Source organism: Plectropomus leopardus, chromosome 15, assembly GCF_026936395.1.
Source record: "Plectropomus leopardus strain MGB_pleo_1.0 chromosome 15, ASM2693639v1, whole genome shotgun sequence".
Lineage (NCBI taxonomy): Eukaryota > Metazoa > Chordata > Actinopteri > Perciformes > Serranidae > Plectropomus > Plectropomus leopardus.
Genome location: NC_142190.1, coordinates 29,523,481 through 29,550,012, shown reverse-complemented (window position 1 = coordinate 29,550,012; position 26,532 = coordinate 29,523,481). Strand labels below are relative to the sequence as shown.

The following is a 26,532-nucleotide window of genomic DNA, read 5'->3' as shown; positions in this document are numbered from 1 at the left end:
TTCAGCTCTGAGGCCAAATGATGTCATGTGCAAAAGGGGTTAAGTTGCTGTTGGGTTTACTGCAGCCTCGGCTACACGGTGAGATAAGTTTAACAAAAGAACATGCAGTGCAAACAATACAGTGCAATTAAGTGTTGTGTTAAATATCACAATGTTTAAGCTCTGTCCCTGACTTTATATTTATGCATGATGCTTTACAAACGCATGATGCTTTACAAATAAAATCTTACAGACGACCTATTATGCTCATTTTCAGGTTCATAATTGTAGGCTATAAGGTTTCAACCAGAACATGCTTTAATGGCCAAAAAATACTTTATTTTCTCTCACTTACTGTCTGTGTTGAAACACCTGTATTTACCCTGTCTCTGAAACGCTCTGTTTCAGCATCTGTCTCCTTAACTCTTTGAAACCGGGATCTACATCAGTTTTCTTGTGTATGCCTCAGATGCCTTCATGCATTTTGGAAAGAAATTACAATTTATGTTGTAATTTCTTGCAAAGTTGCTCATTGCCTTCTTCTCATCGTCTTAAAATAAATCAGGCCAAATTGCTTAGGTCATAAAGGGTTAAGCCCTTGTCCCAAAAAAAGTCCATTCTGATTGGTCAGTGTTTGCAGGTCTTCCATATAGATAGTCCTGATGAATGACATTTTTTCCATACGCTTATGCAGAAGTTAGCATCGCCCTGGTTCCCTTGACAAAAAGCTAGTGGGATTTTCCTTTGAGTTTTGGATTATTTCAGAAAATAAGCCCTGTGGTAAATAGATCCTTACACATTTTGTTCAGCAAGAGAATTTTCACAAATGAACACCACTTTTATGAGTTTTGAGGCCTAAAGGCAATCACCCAAGAGTAAAAAGCTACAGCAAGGCTATGAGAAATTACACCATGGTTGCTAGACTTAACATTACTACCACAACAAGACTGTAAAGCCATATTCTGTACAATGATGATGTTCTGTGGTCTCATTTAGCCACTTGTTAGCAACCACCTGCAGCTGGGGAATGGTTGTCACAAAGAATAGCTGCACTTTCTACCACAAAAAATCATCAATAAAAACTTCTAAGTACAAACTGACATGCTCCAGCATGAATATGATCTGAAATCAATAAGAAATTTACAACATCAGAAACAAAGATTATTTTTTCCTGAAATTAGCGTGCAGCTAAATGCACTATAGCAGTGTCTTACAGCTGGGAAACTATGCAGAGATATGACTGTAATGGAGAATAGTACCACTTTCTAACATGGAAAATCACCAATAAACACACAACCACACATGTTCTTTGTAAAATCTGATTGGAAATCAGGGACAAATTTACAACACTGACAACCAAAATAACATGTTTCCCTAACTTTAGCATGTTGCTAAATGAATTAAACAGTGTACTTGCAGTTGGGGAATGACTGTAACAGAAAATAGCTGCACTTTTGACGGTGAAAAATTATTGGTAAAAGCTTCTAAACACAACCAGACATATTCCAGCAAGAATATGATCTGAAATCAAGGAGAAACTAACAACCTTAGCAACTAAAATTAGGCTACATGTTTCCTTGAGCTCAGCATGTAGCTAAATGTACATTAGCAGAGTACTTGCAGCCAGGGAAAAATCACCTATTAAAGCTTCTACACAAAACTGGACATATTCCACTGTGAATAAGGTGTGAAATTAACAACATCAACCAAAGTTAGGCACTGCATGATTCCCTGACATTAGCATTTAGCCTAGCTAAATGTATGTTAGTAGAGTATTTGCAACCAGGAAATAATTGTAACAGGAATAGCATCACTTTCTTATGTGAAAAATCACAAATAAACGCTTCTCAACACAATGATATATGTTCCAAATCTTCAAGAAACTTACAACATCGGAAACCAAAGATTTCCATGTGTCCCTGACGTCAGAATATAGTGAAATGTATTTGCAGTGTAGGCTAATTACATCTGGAGACTGGCTGTTATGGAGAATAGCTGTACTTTCTTCTGTGACAAATCAACAATAATATCTTCTAAACTCAACCAGACATATTACAGCAGGAATGTTATCTAAAACATCTCCAACCAAGATTACACGTTTTCATGACCTTAGCATGTAGCTACATATAGCAGTGTAGGTAATAAGCAGTTGGTTTTGTCAACTATGGTCTTGTGTCCTGACCGCAAGCTGTAATAGCCGTCTATCTATTTAGTTCAGGAGCTAGTAGCTGTGGTTAGCTCGCAAGCTGCTAGCTAGCACCCCCTTTTTGGAAAAAGGGGGTGCTAGCTTGATGTTTACGCGAAGAAAATGGTTCCTGTTGTTGTTTTCCTGCTGCTAGCACAACTGCTGCTTCTCAGACACAGACAGAGGCGAAGACAAACTTGCCCTCGGCATCTCATGTTGATTTACCGCCGTGAACTGTTAAACAGACCAACTAACGTAGTAAACGTAGTAAACATGCTAGCTGATAACCGGCCAAACTTCTTCTTCGTCTCCAGAAATGCACGTTGCATTGTGGTAAAGGTGAGTAAAATGTAAATAGGTGCGTAGAAACGTTCTTACTTCGCACACGAAATAAGTGCGCCCGCAAAATTACCGTCGGTTTCGTGACACGTGAGTACCAGCTGATTTTATTCTTACCTCAGTGCGTACGTTGCTGAATTAGAATCATTCTTAACTGGCAGGCTCGTGCCCGCAGCCTGAAATTGGCATACTGCCACGCCCCGTTTTCTCCATATAAGGATATCTGTTAGTCCTAAGGTGTTTCACGGAGAAGCGACAAGTACAAGCGTACATATTAAGGCCACACACACCAGTGCCGGACTGTCAGTGAGGGTGTGCGAATGTAAGGACAGTCAGAGACAGCTGAACAGCTGTTCGTCTCTCTCAAACACATTATAATAATAATAGTAATAATAATAATCATAATAATAATTAATATATTATTATTTCATGGCACTAATATTGGTGGGAGTAGCCATCATTACAGGCAGATATGGGACACTTGGTTTTTGTTGTGGAATATGTTAATTATGACAATATTTGGATGAAAAGCTGAGAATAAATTATGTAAAATAAAAAGTGTTTTTACTGGTAAATTTCTAAATTAATGGTTTTAGATATTGTTGTCTATTAAAGCCCTTTTTTAAATGAATGTGGCTTTAATATGCTCCACATTTAGTTGTGAGGTGTTCGTTTACATTGTCTAAGACAGCCAGATGTTCATCGTTTGTGCATATGCATGGTCTGAGGAAGTTCTAAATTTGTTTGCAGACTACAAACAAATTCAGGTAAGAAAATATTAATGAATCACAGATTTGCACGTAAAACGTGAGTACACACAGTTTAAGCACAGATTTGTGTGTACCCACTGTTTGTGAATGAGGCCCATTATATGTACACTCAAATTTGCTGTGTATTGTGGATATTTTATAGTACACAAAATAATGAATCGTCACTATTTCCGTGACAGGGAACGGTTTCGAACACAGCTAGAATGTTCGGCACAGTAAGAAACCTGTGGTTTTTGCTGATAGGAATTATTTTAAAATAAGTTTTCCTCATTATTTGAAACTTTTGGCACTTTTAATATGAGCATCCATCACTGTAACACTATATATATTCTAAATCAAAAATGCAGAAAAGCATAACAGGCCCCCTTTAAATGTATTTTGCTGGTGGGTGATCAGTTGACACCTGCTGGTGGGATGAACTTGCTGTCTGCACCCCTCAGTCTACTTCCTCCCTCCCCCTTGTTGTCACCAAGGAAACCCCGGTCATCTCTCTGTCACCACAGATGGATTGCCATGCATCCATTCACGTCTCTGCTGAAACCCCCCCATTAGGCTGTCTAACCTTTATAGAATCCCACCAATCCTCTCTGCTAAGTGTAGATTGGAGACATGTATTTGTGTGTCTTGCATCTCTGTCACCAGTCTTACCTTGCAACAAGAACCGAAAGAAAAGGGGGAGGCAGAGTGTGGTCCAAATTCAATGATGCTGTCAGTCAGGAATAGCAGAGCAGCAGACCCATGCGGTCTCCGTTCCGTTTAAATAGACATCCTCCGCTCGCTGGCAAACACAGACACACATAGTAGAGGCAGTGAGGAAATGCCACAATCAGTTGGTGCACAGATGTACAAGACAGGAAAGGTTTTCTTGTCTGAAATCGAGGGCAGCATCTCTCCTCCATTAGTGCCATTCTCTTTCTCTCCTATCTATTGTCTCTCATATCCTACAACACATGCTTTCACACACATTTGCACTGTTGCAAGGCTGACCCTCTCGAGACAAAGGAGGAGAATGAAATGAGATGGGAGGCAGAAAGGAGAGGAAGGATGGGCCAGTAACCTCTGACAGGCTGTCTTTTCTCCTGTCTTTCTTCTTCACGGCCCTTTTGCTACCTTCACTAGTTGTTTCAACAAGGCCTCTTTTCTTTCTTGATACCCAATATCCCAACCTCCTTCTTTCTCTTTCAGGGTATGTGTATGGCTCTGCCCATGCCTCACCCTCCCTTTTCTCTGCACGCTGTGTCCCTTGTATCCCTGGCAACCGATGATATCATTTAGTCCAGAGCTGAGAGCAAGGCCTCCAGCAAGGAGGAGGGTTTGCGTGTGAGTGTGATTTTGACATGGTGAGAGCAAGGAGTGGGTTGGGGGGTGGTGGGGGTGAAATGGAGAAGGTCTACAGGATTTAATGTATGCTTTCACATTTCTGTTCAGCTGCTGCAGCCTTCAGCTGCTCTGTCAGCTGACTGAAAAAAATATTTTCTGCAAATATGCTCCAAATTGTGTCCTCATTTGGACAAATTAACTGTGTCAAATTCCTGTAAACCTCACAATCTCTGGATCTGCTTTCTAGCTGCAGTGAACCACTGCAGATGTGCATCTCTTGACTTTCCGTGTGCACATATGTGTGTGTGTGTGTGTGTGTGTGTGTGTGTGTTAACAGTAAGGATCCTATACCATAAAAGGAAGGATGGGCTGCAGCAGACCAGGCCTGTCTCTGGTGGTTCCTAGCTAACACGAGGAGCAGAGACATGGAGAGAGGACAGATGGAGACAGCGTGCAGACAGACAGACTCCCACAGTGTACGCACATGTATGATTTTATCGGATTCCAGCCTGAAATAGCGTCACCATCACAGCGAACGTACAGTATGAGGCGAATATCAATCCCATTTCTAAAAATAACCCCGCAGCCCTGCTTCCTCTCGCCTCTATCCCCCTTCTCCCTCTCAGCTTCTCCTGGTGTATGCTCCATAAAGCACAGCCCCTCAGAGGGGTACTGGAATGTACCAAGGCAAGGTCAAGAACAAGAAAGAGGGGTGTCTTTTGCAAACACTGGAAAAAAATGTGCAGGTTTTTGGTGAACAAAGACAATGAGGCAGGTTAACAGGTTTGGGAAAAAAGGATGCACGTGCGCGAGTGTGTGTCACACAGCCGGCTGGTGCTAGGAACGGTAACCTAGAATTTGCACATCCGGGTGCTTACCTAAAGTGGCAATCACATCAAGTGGAAATTGGGTGCATGATGTACCCTAAACAGTAACCCTAGATATCTTGTGTTTATTCTGTTTTAAACACACACTAAAATGAGTCAAATATTTGAAGTAACTCTTTTTTTTAAACCCCAACAAAGCAAAAAGGTCTCAGCAGGTCTGAGGTGAACTTTCAGTGCAGCTGAGTTTATCTGTGACACAGTTTAGACTCTAAATAAAGAATAATCATCTCACTCGGTCACACTGTAGCCTATTTACTACTGTACACACACACACACACACACACACATATTCAACAGTTAAACCTCCCAGAGAGCACAAGTGACCGCAACAGTTCCCCTTCACCACATTCATTTCACATTTCTCCCCCTGCACTCTCTGTCTGCACGTGAGCACTGTGCATGTGTGTGTGCTTCATGCATGAATGTGCAGCCCGGTCTGCAGACACACACACACACACACACACTGCAGTATGTTCTGCCAAGACAGATTGTCCAGAACAATGACACACACACAAATGCAAACACACACACAGAACAGCAACACTTCTCCACTCTTCACAATGCATGTATTGTATTTACATTCAGCGACAAGCAAACAGCACCCTGCTCCTCTTTTGGTTCTTTTTTTTTTTTTACCTCTTTTCTTTTTTTTGTCTTCGCTCTCTTTGGTCCACACTCCCCCTCTCTGCTCCCCTTTTCCTCCCTTTCACTCCTCGCCACCTCGATCCTCTCTCCTCTGTCTTCTTTCTTCCCCTCTCCTCTTCCTGTTTCCACTCCTCTCTCTGATGCTCGGGCTCTCGTGCACACCGATCCATGGGCAAAGAGCGACGGGGCGGGACGAGAGCTGTCAATCATGAGGCGAGAGCCAATGAGAGAGGGGATCTTATCTCTCACATTTTGCAGCGAGCTGGGAGGAGGGGAGAAACAGCAGACAGAGGCATGGAGGGGCTCTTTATTTCCCTTTTCCTCTGTGTGTGTGTGTACCTTTACAATATGTGTGTGTGAGAGAGTTGGAACGCGGCCAGTACAGTAGAGGAGGTGTTTTAAATTTCTCCACAGCTGTAAAAATAATCTCTTGGAGCTCATGCAGACATGTTTTTCATATCTCTGCAAGTGCTCTTTGCAATGTAGGAAAAAATAGGATATTAAAGGGCTATATTAAAGGATCCATAGTGTCAAAAAAGATACCATTTTATATGTTAATATGGATAGTGCATATGCCATTTCTGTAGTGTGTAACACCAAGGTGTGTCTCTGGATAAATTTGAAAAGTGAAATGATGATAGAGGGGTTGCAGCGTTGACTGAGCTCAAATGTCAAGTGACAGGATGAGCAGGGGGAGGAGGGGCTACAGTTCCAGGTTCATGAGTGAGGGAGGGTCTATACTTTGTGCAAAAACCCCACTCACCCCTTATGTTTTTTTCCACCAGTCAGCGACCAATAAAAAGCCGGCAGAGCTGCCGGTGCCCGGGTGCACGCTGAGAGCTAGAGACGGAGGCAGAGCGGATGAGGAGCCAGACATAGAGTGTGAGAGTGAAATGGTGGAAGCAGCCGGCTGACAGGTTTTTTTTTTTACCTCTCAAGTACCTTAGCAACAGCCCCCCGATCAGCGCAAACTCTATTGGTCAATGCAAGAGACATGTGGGTATTTGGGCCAATCAGAAGGCTTTGGTGCAGAACTATGAGAGTCCAGATTCAGAGGATGGAGTATGTGCTAAATTGAGCCCCCTGGTGGTTCGGTGCAGGCCTGGAGACTGTCTTCTGGAGCTGACATGAAGCAGCATCTGGTCTGTCTCATCAGTTGCTATGAGAAACCCAAAAAAGCTGTCATGGAATGATGCAGCAAATGTTTTACAATATCACCCAGTACCACTTAAGACACTGTTCTTGATCTAATGTTCATGTGGATTTTAGCAAAAGTTACATTTTTTCATGTGTTTTGAAATTTGAAGTGACATCACTTTTCTTGTGCTGCTTTCAGACACCTTTATAATGATAATAATAACAATAATAATTACTTAATTTATATAGCACCTTTAAAAACAGATATTTAGAAAGTGCTTTAACAGACAAAGCAAAGGCAGGAACTAAGGGAATAATAAAATAAACATCGGCAAGCATGCAAAATAGAGAAAGGTCAAGAAAAGTCAAACAAAGAGGCAAAAACAGAATGCGCACAGAAATAAGTCAACAAAAAAAAAAGCAAATTAAGGAAAAAAGTAATATAACAGGCAGATCTCAAAAGGCAGTTAAACTACTAAATAAGTAAAGTTTTTTTTAAAAGAAAGAAAAAAAGCCAGAAAAGACGAAAACATATCCATCTTTATTAACTTAAAATCCTTCATTCATTAAAATGAAACAAAAACAACCAACCTCTAAAAACTGTATTGTAGAAATGGCTTTAAACTGGTTATAAAGTCATTTTATGACAGCTATTTTTATGCAGACAACCTCAACCCTGACACATGTGCATAGGGGGTATGATGCCACTGACAGCCAGCAAACAAATTACGTGGAACGTATCCTTGACTAAACTTACAGATTTCTCTGGGTTTGAACATCACTGGAAATGTTTTGGACAATGTAAGAACACAACTCAACAAAATAAGTAACACTGTGTAGTTGCTTTTAGATATTTTGATGTGAAAAAGTCCCTAATTATATCTTTATATAAAAATATAATAAAAAACACTGAATCATGCTGATTACTGAGAAACATACACCTACACATGAGTTTTCAAAACTGAAATACATTAATTTACAAATCTAAAACAACACAATATTTTTTTTTTCTCAACAGGCTACATTTATCACAGGAAGTGAGAACAAGCAACAAACAAGTCTACACTGCCTCCCAGTGGGCAACATGTATTATTGCATGATGGCATACTGGATTTTATGAACATGCAGAACATGTAGCACTCATGAGGCAGCTGGCAGCCACGTGGGTACTAAAATAAGTATATTTTTTAGAATTTTTATATTAGATTGTCATATTATCTATTTTATACTTATATTTTTTACACCCAATATATTAGTAAAATATTAATTTTAATTAATTTCTAATTAAATCTCCCAGCTTTCTTCACTAATGGGTTTATTCCAGGTCAGTCAGGTGTGTCTTTCCACTAACATATAATAAGATTTAATCACATTTCCAGTCTGAGAAACACAGAGCTATGGGATTTACTATAATGTCTGTTAAAGATTTTGCATGAGAATTACAGAGATAAGCCACCACAACAAACAAACAAATAAAAGAAAGACATCGGCTCAAATCTGTAACAACTGTTTGGAAAAAAACTAAAATCATGACCAGTACTTGCATTTAGTATGAAAGAACTGATAACCTCAACAGCAGTAACTACTCTCCCTCCTGCACTGATGAAGCAGCAGGGGGCAGCTGAGCCGTGACTGCGCTTGGTCTGAATTTATAATTGTAATTGGCAAAAATGCTGACAGCTGAAAAATGTCTCTTCACATAACTGAATCATCGGCCTCAGCTACATAAGTTATGATTGTCATAAGTCAGGATTAGATCAGAGAGGCAAGCTGGTCCCTAGATGAATAACCACACTCAGTCACTCAAATTGACTTATTAGGACAGTGAGGGATTGTTGCTCCAGCTAATCTGACAAACAGTCACTATTTGCATGAGAGCGACTTGAAAAGAGGGCAGTATACTGTGGAGCAGCACCAGACACTCAGTCCATTGATGCACGGCAAGTTTTATTTCCCTCACATTTCACACATTCACATCAGTGGTCCTCAGTCTGTTCTGACAGAGTCTACAGCTCTACTGCATGAGCTGCAGTGCCCCTTCATCACTACCATCGGTCCAAATGTATTCATTTAAACTGGATGTTATTTAACACTATCGATTATATAAAAGTGGATGTTGTTATGATCTTTTGAATATATCGATTGTTTTTAGCAAATTATTTCCAACTCAATCGTCACAAATAAAATGCTGGCACTGTACATTTCTACAGACCATGGCTATATTATGTTTGCACATTATTTTGTAGCTAATGGGTCCTCAACAGGAGGGTCTGTGACCCCTTGGGGGTCTTACTGCAGGGGGCGCACCAAATTACCTTTTGAAAATTTGAATTCAGTTTAATTAATTTATCCATCTCCCAGTGACTAAGTAAATTCATATAGGCTACTTTTGAAAAATTGCTATGATACATGATACATATGAAATGTAATGTATCTATGGTGTGTAAACACATCCAATACCAACATTTCTTCGGATGTCTAAGGTTTTTGTTTCAACTATTTGATGAATTAATTTCAGCTGACTTTAAGTGAACACTCCAGGTACTCAATATGACTCAATATATAGCAACATTTTTTTCCTTCTTATTTTTAAGCTACTCCACAGTTTTACCTCATACCCAACAGCTAGTTAACAAGTGCCCCCTATAGGGCTTGAGAAACCCTGGTTGGGCATCACTGATTGAAATGATTATCCCCTTTCAGAGCATATAATAAGATCCAGGACAGAGGCAGGACACGGAGGGCCAATCAATCAGTGACCCTTTTTGTTAAAGGACAGTCAATGCAACCATTGAGCCACATGGCCTGTTGTCATCCACAGATACTTGCAAAGCCAAGAAAACATGCACATGTCCCCTGCATTGCTGGAAAGAGAATTTGTGAAATGTGTCCAAGCTGTCATGAAGGACTAAAGACAAGACAAACTTTGGAAACAGGAAGAGAGTTTCAGATGGATTAATTGCTCTGTACACAGTGAGCTGCCAGAATAAGTCAAGCACCCATTTTGGCAGAACATTGAGCCATTTGCTAGAAAATAACTCTACTAATTCATTCTACTTCATGGCAGATTAAGTATCTTCAGTTTCTATGGAGCATTGGGTCATTTTGTTATTTTGCGTCCTTATATACATTCTCTTCACAGTTAGTGTATATACAATTTTTGGTTTGGATCTTTGATTATATAATTGTAAACGTGTGTGTGCACTTGTGCATGGACGCTGTGTCTGTACGTCGTAGTTAAACTTTATTTCTTTATCTTAATTCATGCTGAGTAGCATAGTACCTCTGAAGCACACTGGTGACTGTAGGCCTTTTGTTCATCACTGGGACAGATTAGACAGTTTTGCATTTTACTATTACATTGATAGCACGTCTCTGAATGTCCCATTTCAATGCCCCTGTGTTACATCATCACACTCTTTGAGAGTGAATTGCTCTCATGTCTTCCTCCACAGAGGGAAGAAAAGGTATCTTTCAAAGCCAATGTGTTTTTGCAAGTTATTCGGGGCAGGTAGACTTTATGTTAGATTTTATATTTTGCACCAAATAGAGCCTTAACAGGTTGTTCAGGTTAGGTATATTGGTTTTGAATTCCTTGAGGTTCTATGTTTAAGATGCGATGCAATGACATGGTAAACATAGTGATTATATTCCTCCTCGAACCAGGCAACTTGCACTTACAGTTTACATTATGATGCCACAGATGAATTTACCTTTGACCTTTTAGATATAAAATGTCATTGTTGAATTATTCTGTTCTTTCAGACATCTGTGTGAAATTTGTCATAGTAAGTGAATGAATTTAGTTAAGACCAAAAACATGTTTTGTGAGGTCACAGTGACCTTAACCTTTGAAACTTCGACCACCAAATTCTAATCAGTTCATTCTTGAGTCTTAGAAGAACTTTAGTGCCAAATTTAAAGAAATCCCCACTAGGTGAGATATCCTGTTTGTGAGACTGTGACGGACATGGTCACAGTGACCTTTCAACACCAAAATCTAATCAGTTCATTACTGGGTCCAAGTGGACATTTGCTGAAAATTTGAATAAATTCCCTAAAGGTATCCTTGAGATATCGTACTCGCAAGAATGGGATAGACGCAAAACTTGAAAACATAACTTTTAAAACGTTGACATTTGACAGTACTGTCAGCACCGTTTGAGAAGTCAGTGGCCCAGTATCTTGTTGCTTCATCATTTAATGGCACCATTAATACAATATAATGATCCCTATCCAAAAGGCCAAACAATAACCTCATTAAGATCTGATGCGTACAAAGCAGTCAATGAAGGCCAGTGTGTTACAATTCTTAACAATTCTTAACAAGATTGTATTCACTAGTATTTTAGACTTCTTCCACAACCACATGTCAGGAGGCCTCTCTTTTAGCCACACATTTATGCTTTGCATATCTGATTTCTCATAACCATAACTGCAAACAGTTCATGCCATTGCTTTCCAGAAGCTTCATCATAGCACACAGTGAAGAGACAGTTCTGAACATGTTACCACCTCCAGTTTTTGCTCTTTTGCTGGCCTGCTTTTTGCCTCTAATGTCAGCAACAGTTGTTCAAGATTTCAATCACATAGAGCGATGCAAGGACTCTCTGTACATGGGGACACCACCGCGCGGGTTCACCGACATCAGACTTAAGAAGATCTGCCAGCGATACGCGGACAGACCTCGCTATGTGACGCTGTACGACCCCCAGAAGCGGATTCCAGTTTATTCAGCTTATACCTTCAAGAAAACAGAAGGAGACAGACGTGTGGACTACCCTTGGATGTATGAGCCACAGGTAGGAGATTTGTCTTTGAGGTTTGTTTTTAAAATGCTTTCATTCATAAAGGGTTTAACCAGCTAGCTCACACTGAAACTCTCTTTCAAAGAGGATGCCAGCAGCTGAATTAGTCAATAGGTCTCCTCCAGAGACAAAGAGGCTTCACAGACATGACTGGCTTTTTATTATTTCCCAGCATATGAAAAAAAAACCAACTCTGAGTGCTCTTGTGTCTCCCCAGCTGGCAGAAATCGATGGGAACGGAAACATGCAGCCCTTCCCAACTGGCTACCTCCACATGAAGTTTGAGGACAGCCAGGCGGTCCTGGATGACTACTCTGATGTGGTCCTGTACGAGAGAGGTCACCTGAACCCGGACCAACACCAGTCTACGCCACACGACCGGGCTGCAACCTACACCCTAACCAACGTGGTCCCAGAGATACGCGAGTTCAATATTGGGCCTTGGCGTGAGTATGAGGAGCGAATCCGGGTCCGTCTCAACAATTTCTGCCGTGGCACAGCCTACATCGTGACTGGAGTGACAACCAGAGGTAACATGATCCGCCGGAACAACCAGGACCGTGTGGCCATCCCCGAAGATGTGTGGTCCGCTTACTGCTGCACCGACTATGACCGCAACGCACCACACGATGTTCGCATCCGCTTCCCGTCCTACGGAGTCTTGGCCAAAAATGCCAGAGAGGGCAACAGCGTGCATGAGATGCCGGTTCAGGAGCTTGAAATCTTTTTGAAAAATAATCTGGATGTTGACCAGAACCTTCAGATCTTCTATGACAACTGCATCTCTCCCTCACCCCTCCCTCTGTACCTCCAACATACCATCTGATAGCTTCTACCTACTCAAAGTGGTAGATGGTAATGGTAGAAACACATTTGTGCTTTTTTTGTGCTAAAGAGTAATGCAAATACCCAATTGCCAGGATAAATGTTGGTATTGTACATATCTGCAAACCATATAAAACTTGTACATTATTATGTAGCGGATTTGGTAAAACTTGACCTAAAATACCCACTCTTGGTGGCACAATCATGGCTGGACATGCTTCCAGTGTCTCGCCTAGGTGCTGTGACCACGCACTGAGGACAAATTTTTGTTGGAAGGAAAATCGGGTTGATGGCGATTTAAATGTCTGACAATGTAAGAAGTTCGCATAGTGCAGACTTTAGCATGATGTTAAATGACGTTTTGCAGATGTTTGTTTTAGTTCTCCATACCTTATCATTAAATGTCATTATTTTACATCAAAATGACATTGACATGAGTGAGGATGTATGATTTTGGTTAGCCTACTTAACAGCACAACTTAAAACCAACAAAATATCAGCATCATCTGTGGTGGATTTTCTATGTGAAACTAACATTGGCATTAGGCGTTGTCTTGACATTGAAAGCCAAAACGTATATTCAACATAATGACTTCGGTGGCCAGCTGGGCTAGGTATAAAACATAAAAATGTAAGGTTTCTGTGGTTTTCAAGAACATACGATGCCAACACTTTCTTCTGCTGCCCGAGCTGAATAATCTGATAATAATTTTCTCTAATGTTTATTTAACATTTCACTTGTAGCTTAGTAAGTCTTTGGGGGAGGAAGGTGGAGTTGGTTGTACTCTTTTTGGTGATTTTTTTCTTTTATAATCTTTCCTTTTCACAAAAATAAAAGTATGATCTTCTCTCTTTTACAGGAGAGCTGTTCTGTAGATAGAGGGACAAGGGTGTAATATTGCTATGTTGAAGATTAAACAAAAATGTAATTCTATAAAATACCTGAATTTAACTAGTCTGTGTTGTGATTGTGTTATTCACTTGTTCTTGTACTTTAAATTCTTGCAGAAATTCAATATAGAGCTGTGGTAAGCTTAGAAAATGCTTCCTTTTATCATATTTTTAAGTGAGTTTGAATGCCGTGTCAGTTATGAAAATTGAATTTGACTTTTATGGCTGTCTGATGGGTTTTACAGTCTTTAATCATTTAGTAAATCGACTAGTTATAAAAGTCTTTTGAATATAATAAAAAATCCATGGACAGCTGCATCACTCGTTGCAGAGTTCTTTAAGTTTTTAGAAAACCAGCAAGATTTTAGAATTCACAAACTTTTAGCATTTTAAAGACAGTGAGAATAATATTTGGGTATCCAATAAAAAATTGAAAATGTTCAGATATTACCTCTGTGAATATCACATCATAAAGGCGCATTCAACTTTTCATCATTTAAAAAGTGTTTTTTTTTATTTCATGTGATGCTGAACATATCTTCTTTAAAGATTTTCAGAGTGATGTTTCTATTTGTAATTCTGAAGATGAAGATGCTTTTTGAACTGTTAACGCATCATCAGCCATCATCCCAAAAATGATGGGATTTTTTTTTAAACTAGAGCCTGGTTCATTCTCTGATGCAGCAGGCCTTTCTGATTTACTATAGTTGCATACTGCCATCTAGTGATGGAGGAAGAGCAGGCTGCCTTCTGTGTTCACTGCTCACGGGGAACCAGCAGATCATTATTATCTGCAAAGGTAACTGGATTGAGGGTAAAACATCAGTCTTTTAAAAAAATCTGCAATTTATTTATGATGAATCTGCTTAAGTTATAACAAAAGTGATTTTGATTAATACAGTGCACATTAAGTAGGAGAGTTATTAGACAAAAGTGGGTCTAATAACTTGCTTTTTATTGCAGCAATTATTTAAGCCAGGTATTCTAAACAAAATGCAAGTATCTAATATTTCAGATATGAAAAAGTATTAAAAACTACAGTGATTAAAAAAAGATGCATTGTAATCCAAAAATTGAAATGAAATAAAATAAAATAAAATTAGATCAAATAAAATAAAAACTCAAAACTTCTGGCATCACAGCTGCAGGCAGAGTTTGCATATATCATCATGATCAATCTTTGTTGTTTTGCCATTGTAATTAACTGGCGTCCACCTGTGATACTTATATTGCCCAACATGTTAAAAGATCAACTGATTAGAGTGCAAACTGTGACTTTGGAGGAGAGAGTGGTTCAGTGTGGTAGAACAGTGCTTATTCAGCAGAGATAACACATGAGTAAATGTATCCGTGGCCAAAAATAAATATTCAATTATTTCCACATCAGGGCTTGAATGAACGGAAAGCCGTGCATTAGCACAAATGCTTCATCCAACAGCACCAGTGCATCAGTCTGCTCCAGTGTATTTGCCATAATATTGATTTATTGTGTACAGCAGCTGAACAAACACAGATCAGAGGACAGTCCTCGCCATAGAACTGCTGCTGTTATTTTAGGCTTTGAGATTCAAATCCTCTCCTCTGGCGAACTGTAAGGCCTCGTGGAACAAAAGTCAGAACTCAGTTTGTGTTGATTCGGAAATGAAATCATGGGAAGCTGAGCATTAGGATGATACATTTCATGATAAATGCCATATGCTTAAAAGCAATAACCATATAAAAAACTGTTAATGATATCATTTTAAGCCTCAATTTTTAACTACAGCAATAAACACCCTGGTTCCCTCTGTCTTTGAGCTTGTACATCAGTTTTGTCTTTCTCAAAACATAAAAACAAAACACAATAAAACAAACAAACAAATAAACAAAAACATCTCTCGTGCTCCAATTATTAATGTTTTAATTATTGTCAAGTCAATCAAATAAATGCATCTAAGAAGAGTGGCTCACACTGACAGACCCAACCAACCAACCAACCAACCAACCCACCAACCGACCAACCGACCAGCCAAACCAACCAACCAACCAACCAACCAACCAACCCACCAACCGACCAACCGACCAGCCAAACCAACCAACCAACCAACCAACCAACCAACCAACCGACCAACCGACCAGCCAAACCAACCATCCAACCAACCAACCAACCGACCAGCCAACCAACCAACCAACCAACCGACCGACCGACCAGCCAACCGACAAGCCAAACAACCGACCAACCAACCAACCGACCAACCCTAAATTCACACAGTAGAAGACTGAAAGGCCGATTGCACAGAAAAAACAGCTGGGAGTGCATATGGAGCAGGGTTGAATGCAGTTGGTGACCAAGCCACAGATGAAAAGTAAGTGTTCACTGGAGATTAAGCAGGTGGTCATAATCACATTAAAGTTGCTTCATATCTGCTGGTTGTTTTATGAAAAATTTGGAAAAGCTAACATGTTAGCCATAGCATCAGAAAGTGCTCTAAGCTGTGTGCACCTCCTCTCTGTGTGGTTCTTCTGCCCCCTAGTGGCAAGAAAATGTAACACAGCTTTAACACTGCATCTCTGACAACGTAACATCAATAATGGCAAAGCATTTGTTTAAGAATGTCTTTTTAATGTTTTCCAGTTCAGATACACAACATACAGTGTGTAATAGCCTCTATTTGAAATAGAAATATTAACTTTAATTCTTTCAACTCCTTCTGGTCATTATGCTCTCTCACAGTATCTCGAGCTTCAAGCAGGTTACTGAATCAGACTAAATGAAACAGACAAACAGGTGCAAGCCTTCACTTAACCATTCCAGCAATAAATGTAGTAATAAGAAGATATTTGGATCCTTGTAATGCTTTTTATTATTTTTATATGTATATATATATATATATATTTTTTTTTCCTTACCTTAAGCCAACATCAAAACTGTAGTGTAAACATGTAAACTTGGTGAGTGTGCTTCCATTATCTGTTGGCTGTCCAAACGCTTAGTTCCAACAAAAATAAAAAATAAAATACTGTCTCTATAATGCTGTTTTTGGGAGCGTGGGTAACTCAAACTCACATCCAACAGCTGGGTCAATAATCTCATAAATGTGCAGACAAAGTTGCAAAAAAGTGATGATCAGTGTCTGAAATAAGACCAAAAGAGTACAAAGGATTTCACAAACTCCCTATTACGGGTTATATGACAATTCTCAAGACAATGTGAGACATTTACAGTTAAATCAACAGCATCACAAGTAAAATTCCTTGATGTGTGGTTTGTTTTGAGCACATTCGAAGCATCCATTTTCATTTTTCTGCCTTGTTTCCTTAAAAAAATCCCTATTTCCCCTTTCTTTCATCTTTTCTCCACAGGTGTTCTTTGGCTTTTTAACCAATGAAAGTACTCGTTCGCTCAAAAGCTGCCTTCACGATTGATGGGATAGTGCCAGTTGTGTATGCTTTAGACAGCCGTTTTTTCTACTTTATCTACTGTAGGCTAACCAGAGCCGTTAAGCATTCCTTTTTCGTGTTTATGTTAACCTAAACCATGCTGTGATATATATTTTTTTTAAGATTCACAAATGCTAACAGATGTATTCATGTGTCCACAATCTATTGGAATTCGCCCCTTGAGAATCAAGGAAATCAAAAAGGAAAAAGAAAGGAGAATCAAACAGAATGAACGCTAAAATCATGTCGAAACTTGCACCTGCTGTCACAAAGAAAAGATCCGGCCAATCACTCAAAAACCAAACGACAAACAGAATATTTACAAATTCCAGTTTTGTTCTCTTACACTTAAAAAATGTACAGTTTGTTTTCATGTGTTTGTTCTTTTTGTCCTCGCGGCTCGCTCCAGTCCAGTGTGAGGGGGATGGCAGTCTGGCTCCAGAGTGTTGTTATCCTAAGCAGACAGGATACAGAACATAACAAGGCGAGGGGCAAATGAATCCCGCTCGCCTTTTCTTTTTGTGGAATATGGTGTGTGAGTGATGTCTGTCATTTAAAGATTTTTTTGAAATCAGGTTTTTTAGAATGCATCCTCTGTGCATCGACAGCTGACGAGCTATTTCGTCACTGACTCGCTGCCAGCGTTTGTCCAGTGTTGTCCTAACGTCACTGGGATTTTTTTTTTCTCAGAATTGTCCAGAGTGTGACCCGTCTCTCAGTTGTGCGAAAGATGTGAAACAAGGCTTTCTCACCTTTTGACCGTCATAAATATATCTCCTCCGTCCTCCTGCCTCGCAGAAGGGAGAGTCATGAAACAACAAAACACGAAGAAAAGAGAACCGTCAGGCAGTCTTTGAAGCGTGTGGTTAATGTCAGTCACAGACAGAAACCTTATTTAGACTATTCATGTAAAGTTTCTTTTTTTCTTCTCCGTAACTTAAAAAAAGTGCTATCTTCAGGTGAGATTGAGAGACAGTGACTGCAAAGTTGACAGTTGCAAAAGATAAAGAGAAACAGAGCGCAAAAAGAGGGAGGAAAGAAAAAAGAAAAGGCTCTCGTCAGTTTTTCTGGTAGTTTTGCGGCACAGCCTCAGTGTTAGGAAATGAAAAAAATAAAGAGGAAATATTTACTCTCTTTGTTATAATCAGTTTTACACAATATTCATCTCTTAATACTTTAATACCTGTTTGAAGTACCACAAAGTGCAGCTAATAGTAAAATAGAAAATGAAAATGAATTTCAAAATAAAATCAAAGAAGAACAAGGCAAATCATTTTAAATGGCAAATAAACTTTTCGGTCCACACTCTTAATAAAAAAAAACAAAAACATGCAAATATCCCACACAGCAAAGTAGTTAATAAACTTTATGTTCTTTTTTTTTTTTAAACGAGGATATATTGAATCTGATTTCCCTTTTGAAGAAGAGACCAGCCACAGTGCAACAGAGTGTAAAAAAAAAAGAAAAAAAGAAGTGTGTGGATTAAACAAATAAATAGTAATAAAAAAAAGATGAAGGGGTTGGCACTTTTTATGATGGTAATTCCTTTTGTAGGTTACAGTCAGGACGGACCTCTCGGGGCGCTCCACTGGACGCCAGTGAGAGAGGAACTTTTATCACAGTACTTGGCACCAAGAATGCTGGTAAAAACGAGATATCAGAATATCTTTTTTTTTTTCATTCATGTCCTTACAATTTATTAATAATACATCATTTACATTTGTGTTTTTGTATAAAAGACTCCAAAAGGAAAAAAAAGAGTCTAGAAGTGATTAAGGAGAGAAATAGGAGAGGAGATGGATGATGGATGATGGTTTAATAAAAAGAGCTACAAGGGCAGATGCAGAGAGAGGAAGAGAGAGAGAGTGAGGCAGTGGAGAGAGAGAAGCAGTTCAATGGGCTGAGATGGAGGAATACAGACAGACAGACAGACAGACAGACAGACAGACAGACAGACACACTGTGAAAAGCAACTATTTAAAAAAAAAAAAAGTTAGTGTCCGGGCTGCCATAAATTCTTAAGTTGAGTAATTTTGAGAAGACAAGTTGATTTAAAAAATTACCTCAACTTGTCTTCTTGAATTCAGTCTACTTATGGGGGGGGGGCATAAGGCATTGGCTATGCGAACATTTGTTTTACATTTTGAACAGCATCTGATGTCAGAAAATCAATGAAAAAAGTAGGGCTGTCAGCGTTAATCGTGATGCAGTTCATGTCAGTGCGTAATGTGTAACTTTTTTTAAATTATGTTAATCACTAGCCGATAATCAAAGTCTTTAAGAGGCTGGACCGGGCTGAGTTTTAAGGCTAGAGTGATGATACAAGATATAAGGGAGCTGACGTGACATGGCGATAGAAAAACGGCCATTACACGGGGGTCCCTCGACATCAAAATATCAGAATAAAAATGGGTTCTGTGGGTACCCATGAGTTGAGTGTTTTTCTGTCATCTGATTCCTATTTGAGACAATCTGGTAAGAAGCTTTGCTTTGTCAATTAAGACTTTAAAACAGCTTTGAAATGCAAAATAATAGAATTGAAAACATGATTAAAAAATGTGATTAACCACAAGAAACTATTGAAATTCAGTTTTTGAAAAAAATTATCATTTCACAGCCCTAGGAAAAAAGACATTTAAAATGCGTGAATTTAATTAATTTCTTTGCTCTGACATGACAATGTCATCATGTCAGGACAAAGGACAAGGTCCGGCGCAGCTCATGGGACAGTTAACTATGCGATAAACTTACTGTTACTGTACTGTTGTAGAGCTGGTTTTTAGATCCATACAATAGCGTGAGGCTTTCATGATGAAAGCATATCCATCGGGAGAGAGTTTTATAGCAGCTAACAATGGAGCGGTACAGTGAATTTATTTCACATAGCTTTTATTTGCTGTTTTTGTTTCTTCAACTTGATTTTAACATTTTGTGAAATGAAATTGGATATGTGGTAATGGAATAATGTGTGGACCTTGAAAAAACGATTAGGAAGAAATCTGGACCCCAGTTCGGAACCACTGGTCCAGGGGACGTGAGTGGCTTTAGTGAACGGACAACTCGATGTCCGCCACCACAAAATATTGGAGATGTTGGCACATGCAGTCCAGAGACAAATGGTGTCTGAGGCGAGAGAGCGAACATTCTTTGGACTTACGGGATCTCTGATGTAAGCAGCCAATGTTTTCCTGCAGCTCTTCATCCCTACCCCAAGAATAAATGTTCAAATTATGTGTTTTTGTAAACTACGGTAACATTTTATCTTATTATGTTATTAGAGTGTTTATGTTTAGGAACAGAAAACAAACTTGGTTATGGTTAGAAAAGATGGGATAACCCTAACCCTAACCCTGACCCTGTTTTGGCTTACTATGCCTGTTTTTGTGGCACAATCACAGCTGAAAGTTCAGTTGATGTCTTCTTAAAAAACCCAGTTTTGGTGGGATAGTCGCTGCTCGTGGTAACACCAATACCTTCATAAAACACCCGATTTTGATGGCGCACTCCTTCATTCCCTGCGGGGAATTGCTGCGACTGTCTTGCCTAAAAACAAACTTGTTTGTTGGTCTTGTAAAGCAGCTGACAGTCGTCTTGCCTCAGTGCGTGCACAAACAGAGCACTGTGCACACATTTATACCTCACTGCACCCCTCCCCTGAGCATAGTCAATTTAAAATTTTAAGGCAACCAGGACACTAACTTTTTTAAATTTAAAACAGATAGTCTCTTTTAACAGTGTAATGAAACAAATAAAGTGACAAGCCTGCGTGGCAGAGATGCAGCAAGTTCTAATGGGCAGCCTGGATTCCAGGTTGCATCCCACAGACTGAGTATGATCCAGTTATTTCCTGTACCGCCCGGAAGTTGAAGCCCCAATCTGGAAATGTTTCAAGCTTTTGTGAGTATGCAGATTTTTTACAAAGCATTTTGGGTTGCTTTGGAACTGAAAACAGGTACGTAAATTTGCAAACATTAGTAATAAAGTTTGAAAATGTCTGAAAAACTCATGTTTAAATGTCAAATAGCTCATCCTTGTACTTCCGCAGCGCTGTCAACACATTTCACACTGAACAAAAAGTACAATAGAGATAACACAGAGACAGCTGTTGGGACATTGTGCTCAACACAGGGTGCCAAATTTCACTTCCAGATTGGGCCTTTAAAGCTGCAATTTGTAAGTTTCAAGAAATCACCGCTTCATGACAGACAGCTTGTCGGGGCATATGCTGCCTCGCACAGAGCTGCTTGCTGCCGTGTTATCTTTTCACCAAATTAATGAAAATGAATATATGTATTCAATGTCAAACATAGTTTTGCACTGACACAACAACACATGTGCAAAACAACCGAGCTACACAGAAGACTGATTGCGATCAGCTCCGTACCTCTTGGAGAGAGAGAGCTTAAAGCTGCGTTCAGTGGCTCACCTAAGCACGAAATATTCAAAGAGCTTAAACGGGGCGAAGCAGAATGGACCGGGCTTTTAAAATCAACTCCCCCTTGACTTATGATTACACTTTAGAGGTATTTCACTGCTTAAAATCTTCCAAACTGCAGCTTTATTTGAGGGCTTAATGAGAAAAGACAATAGTAAAGAAGGAAAGAGGGTGATGAGGGTGGAGTTTGGATGGAGCAGTTTGTGTGGTGCGTCTCTGTAAGCCCAGAGTCGGGTAGCAGAGGTTGTGCCTGGTCCTATACGCGGGTGGTGGAGTGTTGGTGTGGCAGGGCATTGTTGCTGTGGCTGGGGACGGGTGTGGTGGACGGGGCCGGGACAGGGGGGTAAGTGTTGAACGGGTGGAGGGGCTGCATGCTGCTGATGGTGCTGGGGATCATGGTGATGGTATTGGCTGTCATCAGTGGCACGTCCTCCGGCGCCCGTCGCAGGGCCAGCGTGTAGTCGGGTGGGCACACTGGAGGCCGCAGGGGTTCCAGGTCTCCGTGGACGCCGCGGGACGGTAGGGGCGTGCCATGTTCCAGCTCCACTCTCTGCTGCTTCATCTGCAGCGACATGAGCTCCTCCTCCTGACTCAGCGCCAGGTCATTGTGCGGTGGGGCCCCTACTACTCCCATGCCAACACCCATGCCCATCGTCGTGCCGCGCTGCGGGGACAGTCGGCGGTGGCGTCTCTGCATGAGTTCGTGGCGCTTATCCCGTTTGTAGTAAAGTGCGGCGAAGGCCAGCACGTTTAGGAAAAGAAGTGAGGCGCCCACAGCGACTGTCACACTCAGCTCGGTAGAGTAGTCCCTTGTCTCGTCAGGGAAGGGAGAATAGCGGGGCCTCTCTGAACCATCGGGCTCAGGATCAGGCGGGTAGGTGGAGATTGCGGGTCGTGTGGAGCGTGTGCCACCGCCACCGACGGGCTTCCAGCGGTTGGGGCCTCCGGGCGGCAGTCGAGTTGTGATGGAGCTGATGATTTCCTTGTGGAGGCTGTGGAGGTGTGGCACCAGCTCCAGCCAGAAGGCCACCTTGTTGGCCCGATAGTTGTCTCTGACGCGAGGCTTCAGGCCAATATGCAGGTACTGCTTGTCTTTGGAGCTGAACTTGGTCCAGATGACCTCCTCGAAGCGGTTGGGCTTAGTGTGGATAAACGTGGTGTCCTGAGGAACTGGGAGGTTGGGATCCCTGGGGGAGAGAAAAAACAGGATCTAGCATTTTTATATGTTAAAAATGTAATGTAATGATTAGGTTTTGAACATTGTGTTACCTGTGTTTCTAAAACTGCAATTCCATATATCATCTAGGCTTGAGTGGAATCATGATCTAATGGTACACCAGGGTATTTAGAAATCCTAGGGTTATGTTTTTTCAATATCCTCATAAATATATGGGCTCCTTATTCTAAATTCAATGTATGTAGTGCACAGCATGCACCACCAGGGATCAGTCTTCGGTCTCTACTGATGGACCAGGCAGCTGAGCTGAAACCTAGTGGTGGAGGGAGAAGTTACAGGACTGTAAAAAGCCGGCTGCTAACAATGTCAGAGAGAGACTGTGGGGAATACCGACAAGTTTTTTTTTTTACATCTAACTCTGTAAATTAAGGATTCATTTTGATCAAACCAGAGCTGGTGCTTGTTGGAACAGTGGACTTATTGACTAGATTACTAGCAAGAGTAACCAATAACACTCTGGGTGAATTTTATTTTGTTTCTGTCAAGATTGGACGTCGTGTGTTTAAAGATTAGTCAATGTGGTAATTAATTGATATTTACTGATATTCTTACCGTAATCCTTACCAAACCCACTTCTCTTGCCTAAACTTTACCAATCCAACCAACGAAGACAACCAGTACTAGGGAGAGTAGGGCTAGTCATTCCTTTGCTATCCTAGGATTTGCCTATGTGCTTCCAGAACGTTAACATGCAGCCAATTGTCCTTGAAGCCTGGGAATGACTGTAATGTAGAATAGCCACTTTCTACTGTGAAAAGTCACCAATAACAGGTAATAAACATAACACGATCCAAAATCAGCAAGATATTTACAAAATGGACAACAATGTTTACATGTTTCCCTGACATGTAGCATGTAGTTATATGTAGCATGTAGCTGCTGCACTATAACAAGAGTAAAAAAAAAATCCACTGGATATGGTGTGTTTGGAATTGTAGGATCCTGAGGTTCTTGCTCATGGGAATTATTTCTACATACATTTACCTCAATATTTGAAACTTTGGCCATGTCTAATATGAAAATCCTTCATTATAATACAACATCAAAAACACAGTATACTCATGGACAGGTGTTGCAAATTAGCATTTTGCTATCAATACTCAGAGCAGTGCATCTGGGACTTGGGCATGTCTGACTGTTACAGCTCCAATGTTGCTGTATGTCCATGTCAAATAAACAAATAAATAAATAAAAAGATAACAGGTCCCCTTTAAAGACTGTATACCATACAAGCTTTGTATTTCCTGATATCTGAATGGGATAAATGCACCTACCATCAGAAAGTCATTCATAAATTTTAATTGGCATTATACTAACCCTGTCTTGGCAAAGTTGGTCCAGTATGTCATGACTACGGCACTGAGCATTACATCGTTCTTGGAGAAGTTACAGGGGAAAAGGTCAGTGGCTCCCACCATGGGAATCCCAAACACATAGGGGATCTCATCTCCGTGGGCTGCGTCTGCCCAGTCAGGCCTCGCCTCCGTCTGACAGTGGTGGTGAAAGGTATAGAAATAGACCGGCGACTGGAACTCAGCATGTAGTTTGGCAGTGGCGACAGCCGGGGCCACCCATTGATGGTCTGTGAACAGAGCCAGGAGGGTCTTCCTCCGCATGTCACTGTTGTCCCTGTCAGCCCAGTCTGTGTACATGAACTTTATGGTCTCCCTTAGGATGTCTTTACCTTGGAAGAAACAAAAAGGAATGTGAGTATGTGTCCAGCGCGTGGTTATCTGCAACAATAGGTGAAGACATTTAAGGCTGAAATCTGTAACTTGGTTAAAAGGTTGTAAATCTATGTCGGCTCCACAGTGGTGGTCAGCTGGTTAGTCTCACTGCTTGGACTGTGCCAATAATGTCAGAACACAGCCATTGCACAGAAATCATAAATAAGTGAATTACAACGCAAAATCTGTTATTCTATTCTACTTCAGTGCTTGGTTTCATTACAGCAAATATGTGACTGTAAAAAATACTTTTTCAAGTCGAACAGCTGAACAGCAGAGACTAGACAATGAACTGGAACCTTAACGGCAAGATCAGGTCTCATGACTGGCAAAGGTGTCAGCAGGCTAGCTTTTGGTAGCTTATAGCTTGTCTCCATCCAGCTAAGTTAGTCCATGAAGAAGTTCATAACATAACCAAAACAAGAAAGAGGGAGCATATTACCTCAGTTTTAGCTAAACTCCATTGGCTCCCAGTATCTTTTAGAATAGATTCTAAGATTCTTTTTATTGTTTTTAAAGCTCTTAATGATTTGGGACCAGCCAACATTGCAGACTCTGTATAGTTCTACAATCCTTCATGAGCGCTCAGATCTTCTATGGCTGCTGTGTTTTTAAACACAAACAATTATGTGCACAGGAAAATAAGCAGCACAGCTTTTGTTAACGATGCTCCAAAATTATGGAATACCTTTCCAAATAAGAGAAGCTGGCTCTTTTTCTAAATGACAGCTGAAAACCCATTTATTTAGTCTCACTTTTAATTAATATATTTATTGTATTTATTATTTTATATCAATTCTCTTATTTTTACTGTTCTTATTGTTCTCTGTACTTTAACTTTGACCCCTACATGTTGTTTATCACCATATGTCTTTTGATTATCTGATCTTTGTGTTGCTTTTTTTAATTGTGAATCACTTTGAACTGCATTCCTTGTATGAAAAGTTTATTATTATTATTGTTCATTTATTTATAGATGTCTGACAAATCAGTACGTTATAACTGTGATCCAAATGCAAAGTTTACTTATAACTGTGTACTTTTACACAGCTAAGAGAGCTACTTTTGCTAAGTAAAGTCCTTTGCTCTGCCATCTTTCTTGTAGTGTAAACATCACTGAAAGTGCTTCTTTATGTCATAAAGTCTTACAACATCTGCAAAGTTAAAGAATTGATCTTTAAAGTAATGAATAATTGTTAGAAAGGGTCTGACCATCAGGGTATCCATACAGATTGTCCACAAAGTTGGAGATGGTGTAGTCAAAAGAGGCTGCTGATATCCCGTCTTCTCCTTCACTGTCATCCACAAATTTGAGGCCCTCTCCCTGGTTGACACCCAGCAGTATGTCGTAGTTCAGGAACTCGCCCTGGTGCCATGACAAACACGCATTATGACATGATGGCACAGAGTGCAACAGTCATACTGGGCCAGAAATTTACACTCCAAATACAAAGAAATAATTGAGAAACAATGTGAGAATTCGCTAAATGACGTCTGCAGTCGTCAGCTCTAACCTGCTGCATGAGGATCTCAGGGTCATCGGGTACCACGTCCCCGTCTACCACGGGTCCGAAGGCGATGTGGTAGCGTGCAGGCTGGATGTCTTGGTCCACCAGCTCCCGGAAACTCTTCCTCCTCAAGCAGTCCACCAGCTCTGCCATGTCCCCCAGAGTGCAGCCCACCTTCCTCGCCAGGATCTTGGTGTACATCATCGGTCGGTAGTTGACCGCCCAGCTGGAGATGGCCGAGCCGCTCTGAGCGATGGCCCTCTGGAACAGGCCTGCACAAAGCACGACCACATAGAGCGGATATATATATAATACATAGCTTCAACAGAAAACACACAATCACGTATTCTCACTCACCGTTTTTTCCCTCTGACGGGCTTTTGCTTGCAGCTGATGGAGCTTTCAAGGCTTTATGGTGT

General features: G+C 40.5%; 3 protein-coding genes across 5 annotated transcripts in view; 1 reads left to right on the top strand and 2 right to left on the bottom strand.

Moving 5' to 3' along the window:
* The window catches only part of kdm6bb (lysine (K)-specific demethylase 6B, b), a 36,630-nt gene extending 30,357 nt beyond the window's left edge, over positions 1-6,273 (bottom strand). For both annotated transcript variants that reach the window (XM_042499338.2, XM_088088519.1), the window contains exons 1-2: positions 6,117-6,273; positions 3,922-4,051 (exon numbers count right to left, since the gene is read on the bottom strand). The gene's annotated coding sequence lies outside the window, so the exon portion shown is untranslated. The remainder of the gene's footprint in view (positions 1-3,921; positions 4,052-6,116) is intronic.
* Positions 6,274-11,710: 5,437 nt separating this feature from the next.
* Positions 11,711-13,847, top strand: LOC121953055 (endonuclease domain-containing 1 protein). Its single transcript, XM_042499985.2, has 2 exons — positions 11,711-12,064; positions 12,288-13,847. The coding sequence occupies exons 1-2, from the start codon at positions 11,711-11,713 to the stop codon at positions 12,894-12,896; spliced, it is 963 nt and encodes a 320-aa protein (XP_042355919.2). The 3' UTR covers positions 12,897-13,847.
* Positions 13,848-15,958: 2,111 nt separating this feature from the next.
* nlgn2b (neuroligin 2b) overlaps positions 15,959-26,532 on the bottom strand; it is an 88,761-nt gene continuing 78,187 nt past the window's right edge. The window contains exons 6-9 of one of the 2 annotated variants that reach the window (XM_088088360.1): positions 26,120-26,385; positions 25,818-25,971; positions 24,196-24,556; positions 15,959-22,828 (exon numbers count right to left, since the gene is read on the bottom strand). In XM_088088360.1, the coding sequence (XP_087944486.1) occupies positions 21,898-22,828; positions 24,196-24,556; positions 25,818-25,971; positions 26,120-26,385 (1,712 nt within the window). In that variant the 3' untranslated portion in view covers positions 15,959-21,897. Of the gene's footprint in view, positions 22,829-24,195; positions 24,563-25,817; positions 25,972-26,119; positions 26,386-26,532 lie in introns of both variants that reach the window. The other variant, XM_042499594.2, reaches the window with a different exon arrangement.

What these genes read in the sequence shown, in the direction of transcription:
- LOC121953055 (XM_042499985.2), top strand. Translation starts at nt 11,711, where the DNA reads ATGCCATTGCTTTCCAGAAGCTTCATCATAGCACACAGTGAAGAGACA. An exon ending in CTTGGATGTATGAGCCACAG is followed by an intron (nt 12,065 to 12,287) that starts GTAGGAGATTTG and finishes GTGTCTCCCCAG; the next exon opens with CTGGCAGAAATCGATGGGAA.